The sequence below is a fragment of the Chroicocephalus ridibundus genome, chromosome 6 (assembly GCF_963924245.1).
Source record: "Chroicocephalus ridibundus chromosome 6, bChrRid1.1, whole genome shotgun sequence".
Classification (NCBI taxonomy): Eukaryota; Metazoa; Chordata; class Aves; order Charadriiformes; family Laridae; genus Chroicocephalus; species Chroicocephalus ridibundus.
Window position 1 is genome coordinate 33237533 of NC_086289.1, and position 26514 is coordinate 33264046.

Below are 26514 nucleotides of genomic sequence, written 5' to 3' on the forward strand. Positions count from 1 at the left end.
TGCGCATACCCCTGTGGCACAGCTCCTTTCCCCGCGCCCAGGGAGTCCCCTACGTCCCAGGGAGGTGGGTTTCCTTAGCTTTTCCTTAGCTTTGCTGAGGATGTGCTGGCTGCTGTGTTTTCCTCCCGTTCCCCCCACCTGGAGACAGCCCGCCAAGCGATGGCCTGTCACACCGGGAAGACGAGGAGGTGGATCGGACAAAGGAAAGGTGAGGAAAAGAAGGAAAAAGCCAGGGGTGGTTAACGGCTGGCCTTGCGAAGCCGCACGTCTATAGGGTACAAGAACACTGCCAAATACACGTTATCCAAGAGTTTTAACACAATTTATTTTATGCTTAAATAATCAACTAGATCATCCAGTGTTTGTTGTTTTCATACATATGTAATTAGAGCTATTATCAATGAATGCTGTTTCCATATGAATATAATCAACAAATTAAAGTATTTCACCAAAACCCAAATAAAAATGCCCTTTAAAACACAGCAGCCTTAACAACCTAATATTACACTGCTAGGATGATTACAGATGATTGGCTTACCGAAAGATTCTACATCTTATAGCCAGTACACAATACAGTAATAATTTTACAGCGTGCTGCCAGTCTATTAGCTAATAATTTCTCTTCAGTTCATTTAAAAATATCCCAAACTTGTGCTCCTTGGAGCACCAACCCACTTCTAAAGCTGCAAGCATTACCCCCGTTATAAAGCGAGAACAGATAGCACCCCCCTCCCCGTAATGCAACTACTGTATATGTTATGGGTTTTAGGTCATTTCATTGAAAAATTGGCAACAGCAACAAATATTAGATGAAGGGCTTTGTGTTTACAGATAAAATCTTATTTTTCATGTTGCGGTATAGTGTCTGCAAAACTGGAAAAGATTTAATCAAAATAAGGTGAAACACATGCATCAAAATATTAGTACTCTGAAGAAAAATTTTCACAGAACTACAGAATTCCTCATTTTGGGAATCATTTAAATTTGCAGCAGATTTTAAAGATTTTTTTAAAATCAAGCTAGCGTTTTTGCATATACAAACATTATAATTGCTAATATACAAGAATCTGTGAAGATACACCCAGAATATCCCTGCAGGTGCAGCCATTTGAGACACCTAGCCTGCTCAATGCATTCGCAATATTCTGTTTGTGATCGAAAAGGCAGTGCCTTATCAACATTTATTCTATTTTGTTAGAATTTATACAGTGTTATTTATTTACAGCAAAACTATTGATGTTTAAAAAAGAAACAAATAGTGTTTTATACCCTGACAGTTTGGGTCCAAGAAAAATAAGGCGAGCTGTAGTGGATTTTAGTAATTTTAGTGTCTTTCCATGGTTTAACCATTTTGTCTTCGTACATCCCCTCTGGCCACAGGAATTTATTTCTTTTGAGATGACATCAAACTGCTTGAAAGAAGCTGTTAACAGCATGGCATCGTGTATATACACTGCATTGGTAACTGCGCACCCTCCAATCCTGTGAATGAACGTGAATCTCCATGCTCTGTAAATTGGCTCATGCTAAATTAATTTTTTTGTTTTTGTTTTTTTTTTTGTTTGTTTTTGTTTTTGCATAAAAACCATGCGGTTAATGTGTGGAAGCAGCAAACACACGCACACTTTTATAGGTGAATGTTTAATTCCTGTTGATTTTTCTTCTGTGAGCGTCCCTCTAGAATACTGGCAGTAAAAGCACACAGTCCTACGGAAAGAAAAGATAGCACAAATCATTTCAGATCTTGTTAGAATCAATTTAGTGCCTTTCCCTGACTAAACACAAAAGTTCTGATTGGCATTATGGAATTCTGCAATAGGAGAAATCAGACACGTTCTAGCTAGGCAATGACATTAATCGAGCTCCCAGCATGAAGGCAAAACGCAGCTGCAGATGTCCATGTTGCTCGTGAACCGATTTACAAATACGTTTGCAACACGCTGCGTTTCACAGCCCCAGACAAAGCACCAGCTCCTCACGTCGGGTGATGACAAGGAACAGGTCCTCCCCATGGCGGGAGAAATAGCGTCACTCCCAGAGCGAGAGCGCTGCTGCTTTCACAGCACGGTTTTGTTTATTGTTCGCAAGCATCCTCACAGCGCTGGAAAACCTGCACTCCTGCACATCCATCTCACGCTCAGGGAACGTGACCGGGAGAGCCAGAAATGCAGAGTCCAGCCTTTAGGAGGCTCAGCAAAGGACAAAGCAAGGAAGAGGAGCAGCCCCATCCATCTCCTGCCTGACTTGCGTGAGTGGCTCCAAGGAGACGGGGGTCCAGCTCCTGCTCTCCCCCATCCCAAAAACAGCCATGCAGCCACGCATGCAAGGACAACGAGTTTGCTACATCCGTTGCACAACAGCGATGCCTTGCAGGAGGGAGGCAGGAAGCAGAGACACAAAGATGCCGGTGGATGGGAACTGGAAGACCTGGGGGCTCCCCAGCACCTGGGCACAGGGAAGCCGGTTTGGGAGCGCGGCTTGCACAGCGCCTGTGGGATTCAGGCTGGCATGGACATGCCTGTTTACTAATCAGGTCACGGGTCCACGCGCGTTCCCCAACAGCGCTCACGCTCTCCTCCTATGCTGAAACAATCTGTCCTTGCCCACATCTACGGTTGTCATAAATCTATCCTGCTGCTAAAAGCCGCCTGCTCACGTTGCAGCAGTCACGCTGGCTCCCACAGTGCCGCCCTGCAGAATTGCATGCAAAAGTTGTTGGCTTTTCCTTTCAACCTGTATTTCGCAATGGGTTTATTTGCAATGGCAACAAAGACATTTTTACAGCAAAATCTAGCTAACATTGTGATTTTTTTTCAAACATTCAAAGGAAAAGCAACACCTCTGCCTCACAAACTGGACTTTTTTTGTCTTTTGTGATCAAGAAACAAACTGGTTTCTATCAGAATCCCCTGTCTGTGCAAATACATCCACTTCTGCATTCAAATAAAATGTTTTCAATAGGCTCTTGACTGGGCTCACAATTACTTAATGCACATTTGGTCACGCTTATCATATCAAAGTTTAGACCACAGAGATACATCTTAAGAGACAAAGTTCTCCCCCGAGCAAAGATTTATTATCTAAGGAAGACTCTCCGAGTTCCTCAGGGGCTCTAGCACGGAAGAGCTGCCTACTGGAAATCACAGGAGAAATGCATCAGCAGTCATGGGAGCAAATCTGGTTCCGAGGAACTCAGACCCTGCCTTTCTGAAGGTCAGAGTACGTTTCATACATGAGGCAAGGACTGCCTTACTAATCCCATTTTATTTTAGAACGAAATGCTTCTCCCTTATCCCTGATGTGCGTTGCATCACGCTTGTAAGCCGGCAGGCTCTTTATCTGCACTGCTTATGGGGTTCAATGCCCCATCTTGACTTCAAATTCACAAATTTCTAATTTTCCCCTCCAGATGGACAGTGGAGAAGCACGGGAGCCAACTTGGGACACAATTTCATACAAGCAGCACCATCCCTTTGGCTTCCTTTCCTTCCATATTCTTGAGCTCCATGAAGGAGAAAGGTGTGTCAAAAGAATCACCTCCCTTTTCAAAACTTTAAATATTTTATGAGCGTGTTGAGCAGCAAGCCACGTGAAGTGGTATTATTCTATTAGCACACGTGGCGGGGCTCTCAAGAAAAGCAGGAATTCAGGGGTCGTGCTAGGCAGCCGCAGGAGGTGCTCACCAGATAATGAAAGCACCCGGTCGCCTCGCAGAGCTCATGCCTTAGGGCTCAATCCCATAAGGCCCTCAGCCAGATCCCACACGCCGAGAGCCGCGTGTCCCAAATGGCACTACTGACACACACAAAAAGCCCATACGGCCAGGTGGCTTTAGGGGCTACCTTGCATTGCAGCAGTCGGAAGGGACTAGTGACTCAGGAGAGCCTCTGCTTCTGTCCTTTACCTCCACATCACTAGTCGGTGTGTTTTCCAGGTCCTGTTTATCCAGTTCTTAAATCCCACAGTCAGTCCCATACCAGATGTACAGGACAAGGATAACATGTAGACTTGCAGTTCATAAACTCTTCCTCTGCCCAATTCCTAAAACCCACCAAAGCTAAGAAAAGTTCCGAGTAGAAAGACGACATGAACGTGGTAAACATACGTGCTTGAAGCCATGACTGACTGACCAGCACTGACAGACACAGACTGGCTCCTCCTGTATTTATGGGCATATTTGCTGTGTGACTATCACTGTGTGATTAGACACACCAGCCTCTGGCTTCACAGGGTCTTAGTCTGTGAGTTTGGTTTTAGTTTGGGAAGCCCTAACGCTGTCAGCTGCTGCTTTGTTACAATCGTTAGGGCTGGATCAATAAAATTCACGAGAAACAGTTGGTAAGGATTATTTGTTGGCAAATATTGAGACACTTCACTGGCTCTTACAAGGACTTTGACTTGCATAACTGCCCTCAGATCACATGCCCGACAGCGGAAGAAGCCTTTCACTCCCAGTAAATTTACTGGTGTGGAGTTCCTTCACTATTTGTCTTTAAGTTGACTTTTAGGAGTTGAAAGTGCCGTGGCTTACAAACACTAGACTTGGAAAACTCCCCACAATTTTACACATGCCTCAGTACTGCTTTGCTTTATGTTCCAAGAAGTAAAGCTCAGCTTCTGTACGTGAACTCAAGGTCATTTTCTGCTTGCAAGATCAAGGGCCGTCTACTCAGCTTTGCAGCTTGAAAGCCATGCCAAGGTAGCAGAGGTGAGCCATGGCGCAGGCCAGGTGCCGGCCCCCGTGCCATGCAGCGCTCTGCTGCCACCGGGCTTTAGCAATGGAAGAAAATTGATCACACTGACCGTTCGGTGGTCGGCTTTCAGCTTTCACGAGTAACTTTTCTTCTCCACGTGTCTGACTTCTTTCTTTGTTTTGACCTTATAAGCTTCTCCCTGCTTTAAAGGAAAAGCATCAATGTTAACATAGTCTGCAGAGTGCTCGTAATTATAAACCTGCTTCCAAAACAGGCTCCACATTTTGCTGTAACAGGATAAGTAAAAAGCAGTTAAATCGCATTAACACTTCATTTCAAAGATACACACAATCGACTTATCCACTCTGCGGAGCTGCAAAAGCACAGGCCTGAAATATCATCTTCAAGTGGAAAACAGGGGGCTGCAATTTCAGCAGGGCCCCTGGGCTGCCATGCCCAGCTGGCAGCCCCCGGCAGAGCCCCGGCCACTAACTGCACCGGGATTCAGCCCCACCGCCAAGGAAAATCCCCTTTCCCAACCGGCCTCCCGGCTCAGCCGGCATGGGTGGACATTTCCAACAGCAAAGGCCGTGGCTGCCGTTATGATGTTTCACAGCATCTGTGCTTTGAAGTGAGCGGGTTAGTAACGCGATAAAGGGAGGAGGGAAGAAAGCCAGCAAAAACCACCACTGAAACAGCGCAGAAAGTAAAACCAACGACAGTGACAAGCAGTGCAGGTTTCAGGGTCTTTAGAACAGCAAACCCCAAAATAAAGTTCATCTTTGCTCATTAAAATTATCTCAATAATCATCTAAAAATAAATACTCCAGTAATCACAAGCCTCATTCACATCAGAGAAAGGCATCTGTTTATGTGTGGTTATCGGCAGAATTTACCCCTTGGGTGATCTGCATTGATGTATTTGTAACTATTTGTAGTTTCCGACTAATCTAATCTGCTGCAGCAAATTGAAAATGTTTCCCCTTTGCTGGGCAGGATTTGTTTTTTCCCTGATAAAGGACTATGGAAGAGGGGGTGGAAATATGTTTGTTTCAACCCTCCTATTTCTGTGTCACCCCTTCCTCCCCTTTTTTCTTAATTTTTATTTATTTATTTATTACCAGCGGATAAAGAGCGTTTGTTATCTTTGTTTCCAAATCTGTTTTCACTCAGAGAAAAATTCCATTAACCCCAATGACAACTTTTACTGGAGCAGAGACCTCCCAGGGCCATGCGCTGGGGAACAAGGCATGAGCTCCCCTGAAGCCGTTTGTCCCCAGCGGTGGGGACCTCCTTGGGACAGGGGACAGCCCCAGGCCGGGGCGCAGCAGGCTGCCCTCCCCACTGCCCTGCTTCCTTTTTGGGGGTGCTGCAGCTGGGTACAGTCCGGCCCTGCAGAAGGGCATCCGATTTTAATTCCCAGGGACAAGATCCTGCCTCGGTGCTGGATTGTAAAGGGTACCACTGCTCGGGTACGTTCCCCCGAGCCCTGCAAACCCTCAGTCGGAGGCACAGGGGTGTTACGCAGGTGAGCCAGAGGCCGGTGGGGACCCGACTGCGGCTCATTCCTTTGTGCTGGTGAAAAAGCAACACGCTACACCTACGGGTGTAAGGCACAAAATCTGCAAGGGCTTAACCAAACCTGCAGACACGGCACAAAATAAGCCCCAACCTATGGTTTAAGCCTGCAGCCTGTTACGCAGAAACGGACCCTAGTGCTTCTGTGCCGACAGAATTCAGCTGGGTGCCCTCGGCCCAGCCCCTGCCCAGAGAGAGCCCCCTGCCCCTCACCCACACACACAACTTGTCAATAACCGCAAGCACCGCACTTTGCCAAGGCTTCTTGTTAAATGCAAACCTCCAGCCCTTTAGCAGCGCTTTCTAGCAGTCACCACCACCCTCCGCGTCTACTGTTATTTCCTGGTAGTCCCCATTCCATTACCATTTCACCAACTTTCCTCTCATGGGGGATAACAACGCGTCTTACTACCTTCCGGGTGATCTGTGGGAAGCAATAGATGAAAAGTATCGATTTTTTTTTTCCCCTAGCTTCTAAATGGAGAAAGTATGTTAAAAGAAGTTACTTGAATACAAAGACTCAAGAGCGGTGATGTAATTCGTGATTACTTTTCTCGTGATGACGTTGCCTTCTTCATCGGTAAACTGCTCCTCTGTTACAGATTCACCAGGAATGTTTTTTGCTTCCTCACCCTAAAGAACGTGTTATAAGATTAGCGATATAGCCTACATCCTGCCAAACCCACACAGATTTCCACAGCAATCCAAGCAACAAGCACATGCCAGCTTCAACTTTATGTAACAGTTTGCTTTATGTCACACAACTAGTATGAAAGCCTTGCTCATTTAGCATGCCAATACCTGTGCATTTATTCTACAGAACGTGTCCTTAAAGCCTGTCGTGAGCTTCTAACCCATTGCTCTTATTAACTAATTCATGACATGAAGCTCTCAGGGCAACAAATCATCTCGCGGTCAAGTCTGAGTCCTACGAGATGGAGGCACAAATTCATGAGGATATAATCTCTCATCAGCCATCCATTAGCTTTTCACAGCTGCTCAGCCCCCAGCACACACAGAAACATGGTCTAACACCAAAACAAGGTGGGGGGAAATTGGGAGTTAAAAAGACCGCTCTGCCTACAGCTTGCTAAACATCAAGGTCTTAAACACAGGCACAGAAGACAAGATTTCTCAGCATTTAGAGAATGGAGGAAAGGTATCTTACGTGACATTTTTCCAGCACGGTAACGCCCACTGACCCGCCGAGCAGCCTCGGCAGCCCGGTGCACCGCTTACTGACATCAGCTTCTTGCAGTACCAGGAATTTATAGGCCCAGCATAAATAAATGTAAAAGCAGTTTCCTAACTGCTATGCTAGTGACTTAATACCACTACAAGAATTATTGTTCAAATTATAAATAAATGATGTCGCTTTAGAGTCTAAGGCTGGCTGGCAGTCATGAACTTATGTCCCAGATGACCATTGACAATTTTACCTCCTAAAGTCATGATTCCAAACCTGGATGCTGAAGAAAGCACTGCATTCGATGCTTCAAAAATATCCATTGTCTGTGCTTATTTATTTCATATAAATAAAATAAATATAATCATAATGTAGCTGGCCTACATATGAAAAATTTCTACATGTAAGCAAATAACCCTTTAAACAGGCAACAAAATCCTTAAACCTTTTCTTCTCCCCGCACCCTCAAGCCCCTACGGAAAAAATGACAAGTAGAGGGAGGAAGCAGAAACAAACATTGCATAAAACATATCAATATTAACAACAAAATAATAGTTGAAATGAGATTATTACAGCTCAACATCCAGCTTTCATAATGCTTCCACATACTAAGCAGCACAGGGTAAATATAATTCCTATTTCCTGTGGTCTATACGCTACATAGTTGTCTAGGTAAGTTCCTGGCACAGCTCTATAATGGACAAATATAGTGATGCCATGTTTATTTTTTTAACTGGTGCCCCTACAAACACGGCGTTTTCAATATGTACATTGTAATATTAGGTTTGTATGCCATTTCTAAGCTCTAAACCAAATAAACCTTTCATTTTGTTTACAAGCCATTTGCGGGCTTTTCTACAGCCAAGCTTTTTCCATTTCCCTCGCTTTGGAGGGACCGGAGCGGGCAGGAGCCGGAGGGCAGTACCGCAGAGCAGAGCCCCCATCAGCATTTCTCATTATTCACAAGTGCAGAATTTTTGCTTAATTAATATTGAAAGCTGTATCAAAATCACCGCCTGATAATTAAGTAATTAAAGAGTTTCGAGCATTTTACATGTCTTTTTTCCCCACACTTTCACAGGCTATATATAAGCTCTGAAAAATGTTGAACTTCGATGCTTCAGGAAGCATCACCGAGGGAAGGGCAGGCTCCGCAGCCCTGCGGATGTCACTGTGTAGGGATGTAAGGATGAGGTCCCACGTCTGAGATACACCTGGGGCTGAAGGGACCTAGCTGAGGTCCCCAAGCCCAGGCACGGTGGCATCCCTACAAGAGGCACAGCAGAAACAACAGCTGCTGAAGCCTTCAGATGGGGCCCGGGCTGGGCCCCCACAATTCATTCCCCAGAAGGACTCTGCTGAGGGGTCACGGGAAGGAGAAACGACAGACCTGCCTGTGCACGGAGGGGAGGAGGAGGGAAGTAAGGGGCTGGTCCCCCTGGTGAGTGGGGCCCCCGTGCTGCAGCCTGCTCCTTCCTTTCTCATGAGTGAGAGCAGAAACGAGAACGGCTGCTGCGGCGGGGGGCGAGGAACGGGTAAAGGTTCGGGGAACTGAAACCTGTGGGGCTTCCCAGCCACAATGAAGCGGGGGGAAATCCTGATTCCGGAGACACGATACTTTAATCAGAAGCATAGCAGATGGGGAGGGAACTGGCTGCATGGTTTCTTTCCTAGCCTAAGAGACTCCCCAGTAAGCTCCCACGTGGTGCCCTAAGGGACAGGAGGGAACCCTGCCCCAGACACCCTTCCCACCCCGTGGAGCCCAGAGGTACGAAGAGGTTCCCTCTCACGAACAGCATCTCCAAAGTCACTACAATAAAAACCAGAAATAAAACCACATGGCCAGCAGGAAGGCCACCAGTCTCCCCGGCATGCCAGTGCTGCTTGCGTGCACTGGGCCTTTGCCTCCTCACGGCCGCTATGAGCAAGGTTGTTCCTTAAAACAAATTAGCAAGAATTACTGGGTTCAGCTTTAAAATTAAAAAGGTACCGATGCACTGAAAGATGTCTCTTGGAAGAAAACACAGTTTTAAAGGTATGGTGAATCTTGGTTTTTAATTAGCTACATGCTCCTTTAAGCCCAATTTAAGGATAAAAGCCGTAAATACTCAGCAGTCTGCACGCATGAAATCCAGCTTTCACAGTTCTCTTGCTGGTGGGTAGTTAAACAAATTGCAGGAGGGCCCACAACTGGCAGGAGGTAGATCTGATTTACTGACGTTTCTAATCCTATGCAGTTATAAAGACGGATGTTTGCTAGGAAAAAAAAAACCTTACCCACTGGCAGTTTTACTTGTCAGATCTCAAACCCGCTTTGGGTTAGAACGGCACATTAGATGACCTTGTCAACAAAAGCCGTTTTTAAACACAAAGCTGGTGCATCTGCGTCACAGAGAAAGAATAAAATTCTTTCTGCTGCATCATACTTATGCGGGCTTCATTTTACCCTTGACCAGTTGAAATCACTGTCACAATACCAAGAGCTTTAGAAAGGCAGGGAGAAAACTTAATACCGCGATTACTGGCAGCTCGGTTATATCCCTGGGACTAAAGCATACAAAGGCTGCGGTCTGCAAGCCTCAGCCCCAGAACATGCCAGGAAGCTTTGCAAAGCAGAGTGCTTTAATGTCACCCTGCTCGCTGGAGTGTAGTCCTGCCAAAACCAGCTGGTATCCTCTCTCTCTGCGGCTCTCCAGGGCAGGAGAAGCAAAGAGCAGCTTCCTCAAAGCCTCCCGCCAACACCACTGATTTTCTTAACAGTTATTTGCAGATTATGGGTGTTCCCAGGGACCTCCAGATAAATAGAGTTATACAGTTGGTGTTGCAGCATTGTGCCAAAGTTCACTGCAGATTTGTCAGAGCTCTGGTTTTCCTTCATGTTTGTTTTGTTACTAGAGGGATAATAGTCCCTTTTATTCCTCCTATACATCTAGTGTTGTTGTAACAGTGGAGAAAAAAAGGTGTGGCTGGATGTCTCTTACCCAGATGGATAAAAAGAAATTTAAAAGTAGACAGAAATAAGCAAGACGGAAAGATCCTACACATCTCATTTCGCCAAAGACCAGGGGCAATGCTGCAATGGGAACAGGAGCTGCGCAGAGCACCCAGACCTCTTCCCTTACTGGCCTAAGCCACCATCAAGACATAATCCTTTCGGTCTCAAGATCACATTCTTGTAATGCATAAACAGCAGCTGCGCCTCGCTCTCCTTGGGGTCTCAAGCCTCTGTGGCAGTAGAAACAAACATCTTTCATTAAGGTCATTTTCATTAGCGAGTTCTGCCTACTCAGGGAGTCCTTGTTAATCAGATGCCACGACTCTCTGCCTGCGCCTGTGCTGAGTCTGTTCTCGCTTGTTTGCAGATGGATTGCTAAAGCCATAGCGGGGGGGAAACAAACCCAACAAACCAAGAGGCAAGCCAACGAGACCTGAAAGGAAACGGTGCCACAAACGGGGCAGAGTATACTCCAACATCGGGAGCTGGGTCATAGGTCTGCTGCTCGTGGCATGGAGCACCACATGATGAACAGACCTTATAACGGCACCTGTGTCTGTGTTTTACTTTACCTCTGTGTTACCTTAGTGAGGCTGGCAGCTCCCACCCTGCCGGTGCCTCCTGGGGTGAGGGTGCTTACGGAGCAGGGCAATTCTGCAGCTCTGAGAGCTGGGGAGAGACGAGCGATGGCAGCGGAGAGGCTACACCCAGCTGAATACACAAATGGAAACACTTCCTGGGCGCCTTACATGGGGCACAGGCCCGTAACTATTCTCACCTACAGGATGGCCACGTTTTCACATTCCATAAATAAGTTCCCTCCTCATAATAAGACCACGAAAGCTGCTGGTTCTAGTTTTGACTGACTGCCGCTCAGGCTTCCGGGTCTCTCCTCCAGTGCAGGCTGAACCAAACCCTCTGCAATCGGTAATGGGGGTTTTCGTGGGCAAAATGCACAGAAAGAGACAAATAAATCTTTAATAAAAATTGGCAAGAAATAACAAAAGTACAAGATACAAAATGACATCAGATTTGAACAACCCCTGCTTAGAAATCTGTTTTATTTTCCATTACAAAATTCTACCATAAACCTTTTGGCAAGAATCTTACTAAACAGTTTTTGCCAAAAATTTGTACCCATGAAAGATTTAACAACCTCTGAAAAAGCATGAAAATTTAGACACTGATTTCTGTCATGACTGAATAAAAGGAGCTTTGGATCAGGCTCTGAATGTGCACATTGTGGCAGCACTCTTTATTTTTCCCTTGTGTGCTAATTGCTCGCATTCCTGTGCTACCATAAAACCCCGTTTCTTTTGCAATGCCCCATCCCATCAATGCGCCATGTGAGCAGAAGAGGGGAAAAGGAAGCAAAAACAAAAACATCTGCGCTACCTTGAGGTTAGAATACGATCCTATTGCATGTGGAAATGGGCATCAGTCCTTGCTTGTCTGGTTTTATGGGCTCAGCCCTCTGAAGTGCTAAATCCCATGGGAATGTGGTGGAGAGTGCTGAACACTTGACAGGACTCGGCTCTCAGGCTGCTGGGAAAATACCTCCGGGGGAAAGAAAAGCCTTTCTCCGTATTTGGGCCAGGACAGAGAGCTAAGGTAGCAGTTAAACGGAAATAATAGTGTTAGCAAATATGCCGAACAGCGCTGAAAGGAAAAACAAGTTGGGAAAGAAGAACAAAGGTAATGAAGCAATTCCGCCCTGACAGCAGCTGTGGAGGCACATAGGCAAAGTCTTTTTTCCACAGGACTCCATTTATCCTCAAGGTTTTGGCGTTACCAAACTTTAGCCCTGCAGGCTATGCGAGGGATGTTGCTTTTAATGCAACCTGCGGGCAGTAATGAATATACGCTACGGCGAAACAACGCAGATCCCATGTGCAGCTCTGCCCAAGCGCGCCCTCGTCCCCTGCCCACTGCTGCTGTTGGCACAAGCCAGCAGAGCAGGCTCTCGGCGCGGCACAGCGCTGCCAGCCATTTATGAAGCCTGTGCCCAGGTTTTCCCTATGTTCAAAACAGTTTTTACTCCAGCGAATGCAAGCTCAACAAAGATTTCTAGGGCTGGCTCCTAAGTACCCATAACATAAGACAGTATGGGATAAGTACTGCTGTGGTCCAGGTGGGATGGCAGAAAAGCACCAGGGCATTTCGTCGTCAGTGTGTGATGGGCCTGCTGCCTGCAGGACAGGGAAAAATGTCCCTGCCTTCTACTCTGCATCGCCCCTTAACAACTATTTGGCTGGCCAGGAATGTCAGAAAACACAGACGTAGGAGAGCCTGATTCCCCTCTTGCTCCTGCTCCGTGCCAGCCCCGCTCGGAGCAGGCCTTGGAGAGGGCACCGGGGCCGGGCACTCAGGCACCGGCTGGCGAGAGCCCGCTGCTCCCCACCACTGCTTGGGGCCCTGCGGCAGAAACAGGGGGATTACTTTTACTCTGGAGGCTGACAGCGTTGCTCCATGCCTCGGAGCACTATATCCTGAGTCCCTGAACGAGGAGCCATTCCTTAGCTTGCCCATGGCTCTCGCAGGGATCTCAGTTCACCCAGACTGAACCTGTGCTCCCAGGAATCCAGTCTGGGTCCCTACCGATGTTAAAGCTCGATCCTTCCATTTCATACCACCATTTCATGAACTTTACATGATCAAAATACTCCTATTGAAATGGTTGGTGCCACTATCAAACTCTTTCTCTAAAAGGACTGATGAGTGCTGCTTTGAAATTTTTTCTTGTCTTAAGCTTGTCTTGAGATGCAGAGTGGGGGATAAAAAAGAAGCTGTAAATCATCAGAAAATGACAGAAGCATCACATGTGTTTTCTAATCAAGAGACCTCTAACCCAGCTCAGGTCAGACACATTCCCAAGAGGGCAGGTTCAGCTGCCTCCGCTCACCATGGATGCCCTCCCCATGGCAGCTGCCCTGGCTGTGCGTTACAACACTATATACGCTACTTTACCGCTGCCCTGTTAAAAGTTCAACCCCAAATTGTACCTCCACATTTAAAAACAAGTTGCTGTGCCTTTCTCTCAACCCAGCGGATGTACTTGGAAAGCAAGTGAAGGCTGCCTTTAACATATTTTCTCTTTTCTACTCCGACACTTCCTGACTCCAAACCAGGGGACACTGAAGTAGTTCACACATGAACTGGGTGGGGGACCCTCAGCCACAGGGAAACTGTGCGGTCTTTAAAACTTTCAGCACACAGATACTTTATGTCTTACCAGAAACGCCCTTATAGCATTGGAGGGTCTGTAACCACCCCCAGGCCACCTGCCCTGTGTGAAAAGAGAAGCCGCATTCCTGTTTCTGACCAGTCATGCCTTATCTGCAGAGGGAATGACCGATGAAGTGTTAGATCCCAACCTGCCCAGCGCCTTTCATGGAAGGCAGGAGGTTTTGCTTGTAAAGATGAGACATTGGACAAAATATTTGCTTCTACTGAGCTCGTTTTTGCAGTTCCTGCCTTGTCCCAAATAGGAGCACAAACAGTATACTGAAGAAATTCAGGGCCAAGACAGTCAGAAACGTCATCCTGCCTTTTCCGAAAGCATCTGTGTCTTGGGGAGACCAGTGGCCGTGCAGAGCAGCCTACCTGCCACGCATTATACCAACGGTGCGCTGCCTCTGTGCCCGCTCTTCTCCACAGAGCTTGCAAATAACAGCTAGATAGATATGTGCAACCGGAGTGCCACAAATCCTTCCTAAAGTAACCACTGTATCTTAGGCAAACCCAGCTAGTGCTGGAATAGCACTATGGTGGCTGGCTGGCTTTTTTATGGCTTGACCACCTGATTTTCTAATAAGAATCTAATAGATCCTGTAAGTTACTGAGGGATTAACATAATGGTTTCCAATGCAAAATTATTTTCTTATGCTAGATGCTGCAGGCAAATAATAGCATACTATGTGACCATACAAGAAAAAATATGAGGGCAAATGCAATTATTTATATGACGATGCCGTTGTTAGCAGTATATAAAGTATATTGTGCTGTAAATAAAGGCCATCTGTAAATAAATATACTAAATAAAGCCTACTGAAGGCAATGCAAAGGCTATTATTAACTTTGGTAGGTTTTAAATCGTGATCATCTGCTGTTTTGAGGAGGTTTTCCAGAACACATTAAGCACTTAGGACCACAAGTTTCAACCAGACTACAGGGCTCATACGCTCCTATATCCCACTCCTGTACATTCCTGCAATTTTTAAATTTGTAATTTAGAATATTTTTAGGGAAATAAAAAAAAAAAAAGAAAAAAAAAAGTCACCCGTATCTGCCTGCAATTCATTTTGCTCTACATCAGACCAACACACTGCATCTAGCTGTAGTCTTTAAGATGCCATGCAAAACCGCGGCAGTGAAGGACACGACATGCCATGCAGCACGGTTGCTTCCCAGCAGAAGACAACCATAAACCTCTGGGTTAAGCAAGGAAAGGCCACCTAGCACTTGGTTATAAATACATACTGGTAGCGGAAAGCGCCACTACCAGAGGGACTCCACTATGCCAAAACCGACATTCTGACACAGCAGTCCAAACCCACGTCCATGCCAACGTTGCCTCAGGAATGCAAATCACAAAATACCTTCAGAATCAAGCGCCGTCGATAAACTCTTGTTGTAATTCTCTGCTCCTCATCTGAGCTCGAATCACTGTCAATCTCACTGTCACTACATTCCTAATAAATGCAGTTTTAGTACATTTGAACAGCACATTTGAAAGACAAGAACATGCTGATCAGGACTAGAAGAAAACAGAGGTTATCATGGACAGTGTTTTTCCTGTTTCTATTACACACATGACGACTCACAGTTTTGCTCTTAAAGTATATGGTGGGAGGAGGCCTTTTTGCTCTTTGACATGCTGTAGCTTGGTAAGTACACCAGGTACGGAATATTTCAGCAGCTCTTAAGTCTTAGAAAACGGTATTTAGAATGCATCTGACCTGTGGAATTTCTACATCTTACGTGGTTGTTCAAAATTTTAAGTACAAAAAACCCCTTCTCATAACTGCTTGCTTTTTTCTCCTCAAAAGTTAACGTTGCAAATGAATTGCACAGATTGACAAGGCATGGGAAATGCATTCCCTCCTAAAGAAAGACGACAGTCACACAGAAAGATTCAGTGGAGCACCTCCACAAAGAAGATTACATATAAGCATTTTGAAGAGCTTCTCCACGTAAACGGCTTTCCTGCTCAGTATTTATCTGCTTTTGAGTAGCAAAACTGTAGTGTGAAGTACCATCATTCTGCATTTTTTTAAGGAGGGAACCAGTAGATCTCAGTTCAGGGTGAGGGGGAACGGCCTGACGCTGCTCTCAGCTTGGTGCCGGGAGGTACCACAGCCACACACAGGCATCTAACTCTGACCTGGAGCCCTCTGACAGCCCCGATGTTTTCCCTTCCGAAACACAAGGAGCTCTGCAGCTTGGGTGCTGGGCAGCTCTGCGTGCACATGCCTGGCAGAGGGCTTCACACCTATGTGTGTGAGGGACACAGGGCAGAGGCCCTTCTCACGTGATGTTTGGGTGAACCAATCCTTTTCTGAACAGAGAAGATGGAAAATTTTCTCTGTAATTACTCAGTGACAGCCCCAAACTGATTTTTAAGTCATGAACAGTGGATATTGCTAACTGCATTTCTGTTTCTCTTCTTGAATCTGGCCCAAGACGTCCCAAACAAGATGAATTTCTCAGAAATGATGTGTAAAATAAGAGCAGGCATAGGTGGGTGGAGAAGAAAAAGGACTATGTAAGAAAAAGCATTTAGGGCAGCATAACAGTATTCATCTGCACGTAAAGTCTCCTGCTGTCCTCTGACACTAGCCAAATATATATACAAAAAATTATAAACCAACCCTATCCTGAAGAAGTAAAAAGAAGTAGAAGATTCCCAGAGGTCACAAAGGTTTTGGAAGAAGAGTTATTATTAATAAACAGATTCAAGTGGTTTATTTTGTGATGGAATTCTGCTGCTGGATGTCACGTCAACCACACGGTGGACATCACCCTCTTTGGGATAACAGAGCAACTGTGCTGCACTCCACTCATTTAAAAAGATCACTGGAATCTGATGCTTGGGCACTGGTAGAGAATTATATGGCCTACACTGTCACTGCACTGCTTTTGTAAGCTTTTGGGCATTTATGTGGACTTGGGATGAGGCCAACAATTTATTTCATCCACGTCACCAGGCAGCAGCCCAACATCAATCGTCTGAGTTTATCTCTTGTTGCAAACTGTGTGCCAAAACACTGACGCAGCCCTCACCCTGCAGGTGGATGACTATTGCTTCTTAGCTCTTTCCCAATGGGTTGCAGAAAAAAATCTCTTTGTGAAGTAACTTTAGTTTGTTCCCCCTTTCTTTCCACAGAAATAAATATGTTTCTTCCATACGTTTCTCTTTATGGAGCATTTCTGAAGAACGCCTTGCAGTTGAAATTCTCTTTGTGTTTTCATGACAGCATGAAGTGTCTCACCATGGATTGGACTGTGTAGTAATTAAACTATTGACTTCAAAGATATTCTTGAAGAAATATTGACAAGATATTAGAAGAATTCTTGTCATTCTAACAAACGCTAGTTTGTTACCAAATTCAGGCTTTGTGAGAGATCCACATTTAGAAATCACATTATTTTCCGATACTAGTTTATTCAGAGATCGTGTCTATAAAAAGACTTGTTATTTAGAAGATAAGATTATCACCCTTTACTGATAAGGCAAAAATAGTGCAAAAAGCATGCATAAGATGAGCACGCGCTTATTCTTCCCAATCCAGATGGGATATCCAAAAGTAAAGAGAACAGAAAAGTAGATGACAACTTAGTTTCTCGCTGATGGGAATCCAGAGGGGGAAGCGCAGCTCTGTTGCACACCCTCAGAACGTTACACTGTGCATCTACGTTTATCCCTGCATTTTAAACTGAGCACAATAATACCAGCCCGAGGTCTGCCCCAAAGCCTACTGACACGAAAGGAATTCTGCCATCAGCCTTTAACTGCCTTTGCAGAAGGCTCTTACATTTTTTTAAGTATTCCAGTAATTAGTGAACATTAGGAAAGATCTTCACTGCTTCAACTGTGTCACGAACTAATAACAAGATAATAACAATCATATGCTGCATAACTGCTGAGACTGATTATGTTACCATCTAGTAAAAGAACTCTTGGTTGTATAATCGAAAGAATAGTTTAAAATGAACTAATTTAAACCTGAATGATTTATTGCAGCCCACCACAGCCAACATTTTTATTATGCTACAATAAAAAAAAAAAAAAAAAAAAAAAAAAAAAAGCTATCTCATGTTGAAGCAGTTCTACTGAAATGCCTCCCTTCCAGAAGTTATAATCTCCTCCTGTATTACGCTCAGGAAAAGACAATCTCAGCAGAGAGAATAATGTAGAAGAAACTCTGCAACTCCCTTTTTCAGCCTAGTTCACTGCCCGCTCTGTTGTCTGTTCCGTGGCAACCCTCCTACTGCTGGGGTGTGAGGTGCATGCAGCTACGGGGCTATAAGCCGTTCTTTGAATCAACTTTACTTTTAAGCTTCTGGGAAATAAATATAAGCAACTGAGAAAGCTATTAAAATCTTCATCATCAGAAAACAAGTTACAACTGAGGTTCTGCATTTAAGGATGTGCAAGTCGGGCAAGGTAGAAATGAAGGGGAGCCTCTCAGCAGCATTTTAAGAAGAACCACCACCTGGAAAAGTGCTTTACACGTTTAGAAATCCTTTGATTCCTCTTGGCTGGGTGCACTTTGGAGTTGGGATGAATGAGGCGGTGAAACAAAAAACAGGAGGAGGAGATTAAATATTACCCCAAATTTATTTTCCTGCAATTTAACTGAGTAAAAAAAAAAATGCAGGGAGTGTTGGGGACAAGGAGCTGGAGAGGGGCTAAAGAGTCCCCATATCTCCTTGCTCACTTCAATGTCACAAAAAGAAGGAAAACCAGTGCCATCACCTCACTCAAAACAGATGGAGGACAGCTGAGCTGTCTGGCACAGTTTGCACAGGTGGAATGTCAGGGCAGGAAAGGTGCCTGCTCCCCAGCCATGCGGGACAGCGGTCCCAGAAGCTGCTCCAACCTCTTCCAGGGCGCGGGGCCAGGCCAGTCAGGCAGAGGATTATGCAGCCCTGCTCAGCTCCTCTGCCTGCCCCGACTCCACCTCATTCTGTTCGCACCAGGGAATATAAATTTCCACTAACTTCCATTTTTCTTAATTTAGCAATAAATAGAAAAGGTATAAAGAAGCATAAAAAAAAAGTCAAAACAACTCTGTCACAAACAACATTACAAGTCTTACAAAAAATTATGTCAAGCAACTTGTCAATCAATAGGGACTCCTCACACAGCTAATAATTACAGGACATACTGTACCTTCTGTTCAGACATTACTGCTCCCTCCTCCTCTTGGATGCTTGTTCTTGGCTTGCCATCCTCAGAAGTACTCCAGCTCATCTTCTTCACACTGACAGGCACAGATGTTTTGCTGCCTTCTGTTGTTGGCTTGCTAGTCTCTTCCAAAGATTTCTGATATGCTGTTGATGATAACGTTTGCTCATCAGTACCAGTTGAAATCTGGGGCTTTGTTTTTAGGGCATCTTTGTCACTTTGTTTTCCCACATCGTTTAAAGATTCCTGGATGTAGGATTTACTTTTCGTCTCTGCTGTGGATTCGGATAGGCTTCCATTTGTTTCTGGCTTCCCTGCTTCTCCTTTGACATATGAGGTAACAGAATCCCTACATTGGTCCGAGCTACAAGCAAAAGGAAAAAGAACAGACAGCCATTCAGTGCTTAAATCACAGGCAAAAGGGCAAAGCACAGAGCCTCTTACCGAGCCTTCCTTCTTAGCACATACATTTCAGACAGAGAAAAGTAAAATTTTAAATTCAGCTTGCAAACATCAATCTATTTAATAGCCTTGTCTTCTGCATCATGGTATCTCTTCAGATAATATGGTGAACACTGGAAAAAAGGCCAAATGTTTTATGTTAATCCCCTTCCTCTTTTGGGGGTGGGGAGGGAGTGGAAAAAAGAGAAATAAAAATACACAAAACCTACCATTTCCCATGTATAATCACGAGATAAATTCACGAGGCACTAATTCTTTAATCTGCTCTCTAACCAAGGAGGTGATGAAAGTAACTGCTACTGTGCAATTACCAGTAATGATCAAATAATTAATGCTGTTTTTCCCCCCAACTACAGTATCTGGACTCCAGATAAGTCATGCCTTTTAAAAAATATTGGTATCTGAAAATAAATCCTTAGACAGTGCAGAGTTTTCAATAATACACAAAGCCAAAGGCAAGGACGGTTACTACAAGATGAAAAGCTGACCAAAATTTTGCCTCAGATGAACTACGGACAGGTTTAACCTGCACTTCTGATGCACGGTTTTCTTCTCTTTTGCATTTTTGCTTGCTTTCAGTTAAGCACTGTGACTGTACATGTGAAAATTCTATAGCTGTTTGCTGGCAAAACTCTAATAAAAGATAGCAAATTGAATTAATCTAGTTAAAAATGGATAAGTTATCTTCTTAAGGAAGCCCTTTTCCTTCTAGAAGTGCTCTATTTTACTTAATTTAACACAATATAAAATGCTTGCTTAACGGAACAGAAATCACATCAGTAGTAGATCAAGTGCTTTTACAGCCCTGAAAAACAGTTTGCTGAAATCGATGGCCAAATTCCCACTGGATTCAATAACAGAGCATCTAATGCTACCTGGAACCTTAAAACATCCTGAGTCAAAGCTGCAAAGGACGTAAAGTGCTGACAGACAAATAATCACTCTGCAGATAATCATTCTCTGCTGATTTACAGCTCATGCAGACCTGACTCCTCCAATTAGGAATCATGGGAGGCATGTTCAAAACAAAGGCAGGCAGGAGCTCTTCACCCAGTGGGTACCGGTAAGACTGAACACAGCAACACATATTGTGAATGCTGAAAGCTTAAGTAGGTCCAAGGGGAGGCTGGAAAAGCTCATGCAAGAGAAATGCACTGAGGATAAATATGGAGAAACCCTCCATCTGAGCAGGTCCTTATGCTGAAAGCAAGGGGAGCCTGGGAAAGTACCGGGGGGAAAAGAGCGTATGCATCCACTCTCCTCCTTCCCTGAGCATCCTCTGCAGTCACTGTTGGGAGGCAGCATGTAGGACTAGACGGATTTGGTATCTCCATTCTTACCTTCTTATGCCTTGTAACTCTTCTTTTTAAAAGTCTAGTAAATCAGCATGACAAAACATGCTTGAAGTAAGCGTTATAAAACCAGTGAAAATTTAAAAATTGGCTTATGGAAAAAGTAACGACTATCTGAGGGAAGGCACAGAGACGCAATGAAAAGGGTGACTGCTAAAAAGGTACTCAAGAAATAAGAGTGATGTAGTATCCTGGTTTCAGATAACGTACATTTTATAGTCTTCAATTTCAGTTACATCTATGCATCAGTTAGATGAATTAAAAATGGAAATACACAAGATAAAAAACATGAATAGTGGTATGATCCACTAAACAGAATATAAACTAATTCTGAAATACCTATATTAAGAATGAAACCTGATAAATATACATTTTTAAAGACAGATAAGTCTGAGGCCAAGTCAAGTCAACCATTACTTTTTCTTTTAAACACATACATGTGCATATATACACATTCTCTTAGAGTAGTAGTACAGCAGCCTCAGCACTGCCCCTGGGGGTAAAAGCAGCATGGGAAGGCTTGATTACACACACACACTCATACAAAGACGCTCACCTATCATCCAAGCGATCTAGCAGGCTACCACCTATTCTGCGTCCTGACGTCGGTGGCTCGGTGACACTTGACGAGTCAGTCTGCCAACCTGTAATTGAAGACATTTCGCGTTCTGCTTGTTGAACACCTTTAAGAATTGACCATACTCTTTCTTCCGTCATCTCCTCAGACTCAGCTCCTTCTTCCAGATGAATGTCCTCAAACAGTGATTTAAACTTTTCTTCCGTCATCTCCTCATCAGTACCAGACTTTTCTCTCTCAGGCTGTTCAGTCCTTACTCCTCTTTTACTAGTCTCTTCACTCTGCCTTTGTTTAGCATCTTTTGATATCCCGCCGTAACTACCGAGATACCGTGGAAAATCCTTAAGGTCCACTTCCTCCAACTGGCTCTCGCCTACGGAAATATCTTTAGGTGTTCCTTCTCTAGGCTCTGAGAAATCGAGTTTGCTGTCGTCCAGTGAAGTGTCTTCTTCAGTCACCACTGGCGGTGCTGCTGCTGTACCATCTATGTGTCCCTGGGAGGTCACTAACACGTCACTCAGTCTACTGGGAGTTCTAAGGGGTGACTCTAGGCTAGAGGTGTCGCTAAAGAAATCGTCCTGATGGAAAGGGGTGGGTGGCACGAAGCGCAACCCAGTGGGAGTTTCCAGTTCCACTTGAATGGTGGGATAACCTAAGGAAGACAGCACATTTGGACTGACTGGGATGAAGCATGGAGCAACAAATAAGCAAATGTCAAATGATTCATGAATTACTTAACGTATGAAACGGATGAGGAGGTGCAGGTGTATAAGAACAAATGCAGTTCTAATAGATTTTTTTACTTTGTCCTAAATAGATGGAACAAAAAATGAGTACTGCCAGGGAACAGTACGCTGAAGCCAGTACTTTCGACTATTTTGTATATAGTCTGTAAAGATTTCAGCAGTTGTTTTTGCAGCCATTTTAACACTTTCAAGCTATAGCAGATCATCTTATGAGCATGCAATAAATCAAATGTGGACAAGGGTGGTTGTCCCTCTATATCCAATACAATCTCTTGTAGCCGCATTGTGTAAGTTTTTCTTTCCCGGTTTGGTTGTTTTTTTTTTAATTTGTAAGTTTAATAAATAGATTTTAAAGACAGAAATAGATCATAACATAGGACAGCCACATTTTTGTCAATAGGTATTATTTCTAAAACAGGTCCACATTTTTTATATACTTTTATATAAAAATATACAATACTAGCAATACGGTGCTACTAATATCTATCTCCAATTTAACCACAGAGCCACAAGAATGGAGTAGTTAAAGAATGAGGAACAGAAATGGATCCTAATGAGGATACTAAAGAGCAGTAGACCTAAATACACAGCAGGATAAGAAACTAAAAAAGGAAGTTAAAGGGATAAGAGAACACACAACAAGGGAGAACTATATGAATATTTCAGGTACAGTAAGGTTATACAGGTGAGAGGACTGTGGTGAGTAAGGAGATCTTGGTGATCTTGGAGAGTGAGGCGATCTTGGTGACATGGGTACAATCAGATACACTGATCAAATAAAGAGAGAAAAGAAAAAATGATGAAAACATGAGAAAACTATACAAAAGGATTAAACTGAATATAAACATAAACACGACAACAAAATCTGAAGTTCGCTTTTCAGCAAATTCTGGGTTGGGTAACCTACGAAAGGAAGAAATACATGCCGTGGGGTTAACTTGACATTGTGCTGCCTGCAAAGAGGGGTGCATTAACAGGCTTTGGTTTTTTTCTTTCCTGAATCAGCTGAGAGAAAGGCAAAGGTGGTCTGGTCTTGGTGAGGAAAGGAAGCTTGAGGAAGGTTCAGAGAAGAGGAGAGACAGAAAGCAACTGCAGGGAAGCGTATTTTTTTCATAAACACACTGATGCTACTATTAAAAGGCGCAAGCAACATTTCAAGAGCAACTTTCTTAAAATGTCCACAGAAAATTATTTCTGTAATGCGATGGTTCAATGACCAGCAATGCTGCTCAATAATGGAGGTACACTGAGCTTATATGCTCTAAAGAAAAAAAAAAATCTTACTAAAATACAGAGAAAGCTCAATACACACTTGAACAAATTACAAAAAGCAAAGGAAACGTTACTTACAAAAGAAAAATCTCATTTAAGGAGCTATTTATTACGTATGTGACAAAAATCAAAGTAAAGAATGTAGCAACCCAGTGCCTGTTAACTAACATTTAAAAGAAGAAAAAACAACATTTAGCATCTTCAACATATTGATAAATAATAAGTATACCTGTGGCAATTCTGTTTTACAAGCAGAACTTCATTTATCCTTTTAATCTGGTTCAAAATTAACCCGCACAATTCTGTTCTCAACTGGTACAGCTTCCATGTGAAAATTATTACACAATTTTACTTGTTAGTAGAAAAAAATATATTCTCTCATGCACTAATAAAACATTTTCTTCTTTTTTCATTGCCATTGCAGGAATGGTCCAAGTGAAAAATCATAAAGTAATTGGTGTTCACTTGGCTCAAAGAGGCTTGGTAGTAAATTGTACATTTATTTAGTCTCTGCAGTTATGAAGCACTTTTTTCCCCCCTTGTTCTTCCTTCTTTTTTTTTTTTCAAAGAATTCTCACTGTTACTTATCTAGACAGGAAGCCAAAGAACATATGTATTTCCAGGTAACTTGGAAGGCATGCAATACCAAGTACATTAAAAATATACATGGGCAAGCCTCAAAGCACAACAAGTGCAGGAGAAAAACATTCAGGTCTTGTCAACTGACACTGAGCCTGGTGGGAACGAGCTTCCTCAGGCCTATATTTGTGGGATCCTGGGCTTATCGTTTGAGATATTAATGTACAACATACGTATCGTACCATGAGCATGCCTTAGGAGAGGAAAAAGCCTCACATTAAACTCAATTATTTCCATAGAACTTACTGTCATTTTTTCAAGTCTAGTTTATACAACATTACGGTACTATTGGACACGTCACTGAACAAAATATGACCATGGAATTCAATTACCATCAATGGGATCATGAAAAACGTTATTTTCATCTGCAAAACTTCTGGTGCCTGAAATATTTCCATAATCAAATATTGGTCCTTCCAACAGGGTCACGATATCTATTCGGTTAATTTTTGTCAATACAGAAGTTAAGGCATCAGCTGAAAAACAAATAAGACACGTCAGAAAAAAGTTCAGCGTTGCAGAACTGTGTCATCATCTTTCTCAGTTACATTCCCATTGTGTTAATGATAAGTTGCTGGCACATGTTTCTGTCCCGATGCCTTTGGTTCTAGCAAACCCCATCATTTGTCTAAGGAGTCATTCTGCTGCCTACTTTATTCAAGATATACGTCTATTAAGAGTATTCCCTCCCCCCAAGGTATAATTATACTACAACATAAAAGGCACAAAGAATAAGGTCAGAGAGTTCTTAAAGAATGTATTTACTTACTACTGAAACAAAAATCCTTTTACTGGAGCGTAAAAGGAGTGTAAAAATCCTTTTACCATTCTGTTCCAAGCAACAACAGAATAGGTAGCCACGTAGGTAATAATGCGTGTAAGGCTATTCATGCAGTGGATCGTGAAATCTCATTTACAGTAATCTTGTTGCGAGAACACAGTAATACTGGAAATTACTTTTACAGTGAAAGAGATCAAAGTAAATTCAAATGCTGTGTAGGAGTGTGTGGATTAAAGAATGGTAACGAACACCATTGCCCTAATGCAAAAATCCAAACCTCTCTTTCAATTTGAGCAATTCAAGTGACATGCACAGATAAACCCAGCAGAATCAGCGCAGAATCAGTGCCTCCATCACTCCTCATGGAAGGAGGTTTAGTCTTATGACCTGCAATACTGTGAGACTACCAAACTTTTCCAGGCAGCCTCTGTGTGTTCCACGTTCCTCGCTATTGGAAAGTTTTCCCTAGTATTTTCTTTACTGGAATTTAAGCTCATTATTTGTTCCATCAATTATGGATATGGAGAACAGATTATTTCCTTCTACAGATACACTGAGCAAATATGACACGTTTCTGACTTCTGGTAAAAATATAACTGATTTTTTTTCCCCCCATCAGCGGTTTGCAAAAGACATTCGTAATATTTTCTTCAATGTAACCTATTTAGAGCAGGCAATAGATGAAATTGGCTATAACTTACAAACAACAAAAGTAACTACTTGAACTTACTTGTAGCATTTTTCCCATCTCTGGTAACCCATTTTTTTAATAACATGAAGCTTTGAGCAATAAGAGAATTTGGATTTTCTACTCGGATTTGATTTATTTCATCCACAGAAAAATTCAGTTCTCTTGCAAGTTCTATAAAGACAAAAAAAAAACAGCAAGCAAGAAAAGAAAACCACAACAAAACCACTAAACAAAGCACAAATCCCTCAATCATCCTGTCAGGCTTAAAAATATTATCTTTCTTCGATCACGCAGATGTCAACAAAACTACCTGACACAAACTTTACAGATAGTGATGAACATGGCATTATATCCTCATACTTTCCTAAAACAGACATAATTTTGAATTTCAATCATCTCTGTGAGCTATTATTGTATTTACACCCAGCAAGCCACTTAAACATGGTGAAAAAATGCTCTGTGGAGACTACTTCATCGCCGCTAATTTATAAAATCTGTTTTTCCTGGTGACTGTTACTCCTTTGTGAGCTCCCTGTGCAGCTCAGCAGCGGTGCTGTCGTCACCCACGCCCGGAGCCGTAAGCCCGCAAAGGGCCAGCTCTGCCCAGCAGCACGTGGAGGTACGGCAGGCACGCAGTTAGGCAACCCCACACGCACCAGCGACTTGCTGGGGCACTGCTGGGCCATGCAATCTCCAGGGCTTTGGGGAAACTGCTGGCCAGACGCAGAGGCAGTCCCCAACCCGCGTAGATAGATCCTCTCAACTCCTTGGGTGACCGGCTTGAGAGGAGAGCCATTTTAGCTGTTTCCTTTATGAGTTTCTATTTGATTTATTGCAAGACCGTGAGATAATTCTTCACGGCTTTTTCCTATCAGGTGTCTTTACCCAGCAACACGTGGCATATTTTGGGAGGCTGGACTCACTGTGAATTCGGGAGAGCCTGATGTGGCCTTGCTGCAGCTTTTGGTATAAGACTACCTGAAAATGTAATAGCTAAGGCTAATTTCAATATTAAAGCAGAAAAGCTTACCTGTCCAGCTAAGTCCTAGGTGATCAGCTACAATTGCCATCCTTATATCTGTCCGTTCACATGGACTCTGTGGACCTGTGATTTACAATTTCTCGATTAAA

The 26514-nt window shown here is 43.6% G+C and overlaps 1 protein-coding gene across 8 annotated transcripts in view; it reads right to left on the reverse strand.

Annotated features, from left to right (window-relative positions):
* Positions 1-300: 300 nt before the first annotated feature.
* ANK3 (ankyrin 3) overlaps positions 301-26514 on the reverse strand; it is a 381671-nt gene continuing 355457 nt past the window's right edge. For 3 of the 8 annotated variants that reach the window (XM_063337716.1, XM_063337714.1, XM_063337719.1), the window contains 9 exons: positions 26414-26488; positions 25423-25554; positions 24244-24387; positions 21234-21906; positions 18849-19227; positions 6822-6905; positions 6637-6696; positions 4804-4896; positions 301-1707 (listed from right to left, as the gene is read on the reverse strand). In XM_063337716.1, the coding sequence (XP_063193786.1) occupies positions 4828-4896; positions 6637-6696; positions 6822-6905; positions 18849-19227; positions 21234-21906; positions 24244-24387; positions 25423-25554; positions 26414-26488 (1616 nt within the window). In that variant the 3' untranslated portion in view covers positions 301-1707; positions 4804-4827. Of the gene's footprint in view, positions 1708-4803; positions 4897-6636; positions 6697-6821; positions 6906-15051; positions 15145-18848; positions 19228-21233; positions 21907-24243; positions 24388-25422; positions 25555-26413; positions 26489-26514 lie in introns of all 8 variants that reach the window. The other 5 variants (XM_063337718.1, XM_063337720.1, XM_063337713.1 and 2 more) reach the window with 4 other exon arrangements.